General features: G+C 52.6%; 1 protein-coding gene across 4 annotated transcripts in view; it reads left to right on the plus strand.

Moving 5' to 3' along the window:
* Positions 1 to 4742, plus strand: part of AHNAK (AHNAK nucleoprotein) — a 104250-nt gene that overhangs the window by 11985 nt on the left and 87523 nt on the right. For 3 of the 4 annotated variants that reach the window (XM_023189480.1, XM_023189482.1, XM_023189481.2), the window contains exon 4: positions 271 to 458. In XM_023189480.1, the coding sequence (XP_023045248.1) occupies positions 271 to 458 (188 nt within the window). Of the gene's footprint in view, positions 1 to 270; positions 459 to 1382; positions 3655 to 4742 lie in introns of all 4 variants that reach the window. The other variant, XM_023189479.1, reaches the window with a different exon arrangement.

A 4742-nucleotide genomic window follows, 5' to 3' on the forward strand; every position in this document is an offset into this window, starting at 1 on the left:
GGGCATTCTGGTCTCGAACTCCTGACCTCAGGAGATCTGTCCGCCTCGGCCTCCCAAAGTGCTGGGATTATAGGCATGAGCCACCGTGCCCGGCCCCCACAAATTGGCCTTTCTAAGCCTCAGTTTCCATGTCTGTACAATGGGTATTACCACGCCCACCTTGACGGTGGTCATGAGATCAAGTCAGTTCAGTGCCCAGTGTGTGGTGGCTGTGTGCGATTTCCCTGAGGCTCTTTGGGCCTTACCTGCTTCCTGCTCTTCCCTGCTCAGGGGACCAGATTGTGGGTGCCACCATCTACTTTGACAACCTGCAGTCGGACGAGGTGACCCAGCTGCTGAACACCATGGGGCACCACACGGTGGGCCTGAAGCTGCACCGCAAGGGGGACCGCTCCCCCGAGCCTGGCCAGACCTGGACCCGTGAAGTCTTCAGCTCCCGCAGCTCTGAAGTGGTTCTGGTGAGTGCCTCGCCGGCCCATCTGTGCCCTGAGCTCCCCCGGCCACGCCAGCCTGCTGACCCCACTCCTGAGCCTCCCAGCTGCCTCCAGAGCCTCTCTTTTTGCTCCTTCTCCTCCTCTCACCTGTCTTCACTCGCTTGATCTCTTGGCCACCCTGTTTCTTTCTGCTTTCATGTGACATGTGGCTGTGCTGCCCCTAAATGTCTTCAGTGAGTCTCTTCAGAGCGGCCACAGTATGGGAACTGACTTGTGCAGCCCGGCCCGAGACGCTAGGAGGAAGGTCAGCTGTTTTGCAAGAATCTTTCAAATGACTTCACAGGTGCCCAGCTCCACCTCACAGGCACCATTTTTCTCTCTGCAGAGGCCTGATACATTCTGTGGGTCAGACGCTGGACAGCAAAGTGCCTGTGGGGACATTGTTCCTTCTCGTGGCTTGTTTATTTAACAAATAATGGGTCCTCAAAGTGAGACTGTTAACCCAAGCACAATCAGTCTTAGGCTCAACAAGTGCTTTCCAGGGTACAAGGGCCTCTGAGAAAATTCCCCTCCTGGTTAAACAAAGCCAATGGGTTGAGAGTTGGGAGCTGCAGGGCCCGGTCTCTTGGGAGGTCTCCCTGGCACAGGCCGATTCGAATCTCTAACTGAATGGAAATCCTCTCAGTCCAAGAGTATACCTCCCACTCCCTCTCCCGGGTTTTTGCTTCCCGGTATGCCCTCCAGAGAATTTCTGATTTCCTCCTGTGATGTGACTGTCAACCCCTTTCTTCACTCCCTTGTGCTGTGGCCCAGGAGGCTCCATGGACCTCTGTTTTGGTCCCAGCTTCTCTGGGAAACAGGCAACGTGTTGTCGGCTGGGCTGTGGCCGGGCATTTGCTAACTCAGGCAGACTCTGCTGCAACCTCTGCCCGGCGTGTCTTTCTGCAGAGCGGGGATGATGAGGAGTACCAGCGCATCTACACCACGAAGATCAAGCCACGGCTGAAGTCGGAAGATGGAGTGGAAGGAGACCTTGGGGAGACCCAGAGCCGCACCATCACGGTGACCAGAAGGGTCACGGCCTACACTGTGGATGTGACCGGCCGGGAAGGAGCCAAGGACATAGACATCAGTAGCCCTGAATTCAAGATCAAGATTCCAAGACATGAACGGACTGAAATCTCCAATGTGGATGTGGAGACCCAGTCTGGAAAGACCGTGATCAGACTGCCCTCGGGCTCGGGGGCGGCCTCTCCAACGCCAGGCTCTGCTGTGGATATCCGAGCAGGGGCCATTTCTGCTTCAGGACCAGAGCTCCAAGGTGCTGGCCACTCAAAGCTCCAGGTCACCATGCCTGGGATAAAGGTGGGAGGCTCAGGTGTCAATGTCAGTGCAAAGGGCTTGGACTTGGGTGGCAGAGGAGGGGTCCAAGTTCCAGCAGTGGACATTTCATCTTCTCTTGGGGGTGGGGCAGTAGAGGTGCAGGGCCCATCTCTGGAGAGTGGTGATCATGGCAAAATTAAAATTCCCACCATGAAGGTGCCGAAATTTGGTGTCTTGACAGGGCCTGAGGGCCAGACGCCAGAGGCAGGGCTGAGGGTTTCTGCACCTGAAGTCTCTGTGGGGCACAAGGGCGGCAAGCCAGGCTTGACTGTCCAAGCCCCTCAGCTGGAAGTCAGTGTGCCCTCTGCCAATATTGAGGGCCTTGAGGGGAAGCTGAAGGGCCCCCAAATCACTGGTCCATCACTTGAGGGTGACCTAGGCCTGAAAGGTGCCAAGCCACAGGGGCGCATTGGGGTCGACGCCTCTGCTCCCCAAATTGGGGGTAGCATCACTGGCCCCAGTGTGGAAGTTCAGGCCCCTGATATTGATGTTCAGGGGCCTGGGAGCAAACTGAACATGCCCAAGATGAAAGTCCCCAAGTTCTCTGTATCAGGTGCAAAGGGAGAGGAAACTGGGATTGATGTGACACTGCCTACAGGTGAAGTGACTATTCCTGGGGTCTCTGGGGATGTCAGCCTGCCTGAGATTGCTACTGGTGGGCTGGAAGGAAAGATGAAAGGTACTAAAGTCAAGACTCCTGAAATGATTATTCAGAAACCTAAAATCTCCATGCAGGATGTGGATCTGAGCCTTGGGTCTCCTAAACTGAAAGGAGATATTAAGGTTTCTGCTCCTGGGGTACAAGGTGATGTGAAAGGCCCTCAAGTGGCAGTTAAAGGCCCCAGAGTGGACATAGAGACCCCAAACCTAGAGGGAACCTTGACAGGCCCCAGGCTTGGCAGTCCTTCTGGGAAAACCGGAACCTGTAGGATCTCTATGGCAGAAGTAGACTTAAATGTGGCCACACCGAAAGTGAAAGGGGGTGTAGATGTTACACTCCCCAAAGTAGAAGGGAAAGTCAAAGTCCCTGAAGTTGATGTCAAAGGCCCCAAAGTGGACATCAGTGCCCCAGATGTCGAAGCACATGGCCCAGAATGGAACCTGAAAATGCCTAAGATGAAAATGCCCACGTTCAGCACTCCAGGAGCCAAAGGGGAAGGTTCAGATGTGCATATGACTCTACCCAAAGGAGATGTCAGTATTTCAGGGCCCAAGGTCAGTGTGGAAGCCCCAGATGTCAACATAGAGGGTCTCGAGGGGAAGCTTAAAGGCCGCCCTGATGTTAAGCTGCCTGATATGAGTGTCAAGACACCAAAGATCTCCATGCCTGATGTAGATGTGCACGTGAAAGGTACAAAGGTGAAGGGAGAGTATGATGTAACTGTACCAAAGCTTGAAGGAGAACTCAAAGGCCCGAAAGTGAACATTGATGCCCCAGATGTGGACATTCATGGCCCAGACTGGCACTTGAAGATGCCAAAGATGAAAATGCCCAAATTCAGTGTGCCAGGGTTCAAAGCAGAGGGCCCAGAAGTGGATGTGAACCTGCCCAAGGCTGATGTGGACATTTCCGGGCCCAAGGTAGATGTTAGTGTTCCTGATGTGAGCATTGAGGGACCAGAAGGGAAATTGAAAGGGCCCAAGTTTAAGATGCCTGAGATGAACATCAAAGTCCCCAAGATCTCCATGCCTGATGTGGACTTACATTTGAAAGGCCCTAATGTAAAGGGAGAATATGATGTCACAATGCCAAAGGTTGAAAGTGAGATTAAAGTTCCTGATGTTGAACTTAAAAGTGCCAAAGTGGACATCGATGCCCCAGATGTGGAGGTTCAAGGTCCAGACTGGCACCTGAAGATGCCCCAGATGAAAATGCCCAAGTTCAGCATGCCTGGCTTCAAAGCAGAGGGCCCAGAAGTGGATGTGAACCTGCCCAAGGCTGAAGTTGACATTTCAGGACCCAAGGTGGATGTTGAAGTTCCAGATGTGAATATTGAAGGACCTGAAGGAAAGCTGAAGGGCCCCAAGTTCAAGATGCCAGAGATGAATATCAAGGCCCCCAAGATCTCCATGCCTGATGTGGACTTGCATATGAAAGGTCCTAAAGTAAAGGGAGAATATGATGTGACAGTGCCAAAGCTGGAAGGGGACCTGAAAGGCCCAAAAGTAGATGTCAGTGCCCCAGATGTTGAAATGCAGGGTCCTGACTGGAACTTGAAGATGCCAAAGATTAAAATGCCCAAATTTAGCATGCCCAGCCTCAAAGGAGAGGGGCCAGAATTGGATGTGAACCTGTCCAAAGCGAATGTGGACATTTCTGCACCAAAAGTAGATCTTAGTGCTCCAGATCTGAGCCTTGAAGGACCTGAAGGGAAGGTGAAAGGCCCCAAGTTTAAGATGCCTGAGATGCACTTCAAAGCTCCTAAGATGTCTCTGCCAGATGTTGACCTGGATCTTAAAGGACCCAAAATGAAAGGAAATGTAGATATCTCTGCACCAAAGATAGAGGGTGAGATGCAGCTTCCAGATGTGGACATCAGAGGTCCCAAGGTAGACATTAAAGCCCCAGATGTGGAAGGCCAAGGCCCAGACTGGAGCCTGAAAATACCCAAGATGAAAATGCCTAAGTTCAGCATGCCCAGTCTCAAAGGTGAGGGCCCAGAGGTGGATGTGAACTTGCCTAAGGCTGACGTTGCTGTCTCAGGACCCAAGGTGGACATTGAAGCCCCAGATGTGAGCCTCGAAGGTCCGGAAGGGAAGCTGAAGGGTCCCAAGTTTAAGATGCCTGAGATGCATTTCAAGACCCCCAAGATCTCCATGCCGGATGTGGACTTACACTTAAAAGGCCCTAAAGTCAAAGGGGATGTGGATGTGTCTGTGCCCAAGGTAGAAGGTGAAATGAAAGTGCCAGATGTTGACATCAAA

This window comes from Piliocolobus tephrosceles, chromosome 13 (assembly GCF_002776525.5).
Source record: "Piliocolobus tephrosceles isolate RC106 chromosome 13, ASM277652v3, whole genome shotgun sequence".
NCBI lineage: Eukaryota > Metazoa > Chordata > Mammalia > Primates > Cercopithecidae > Piliocolobus > Piliocolobus tephrosceles.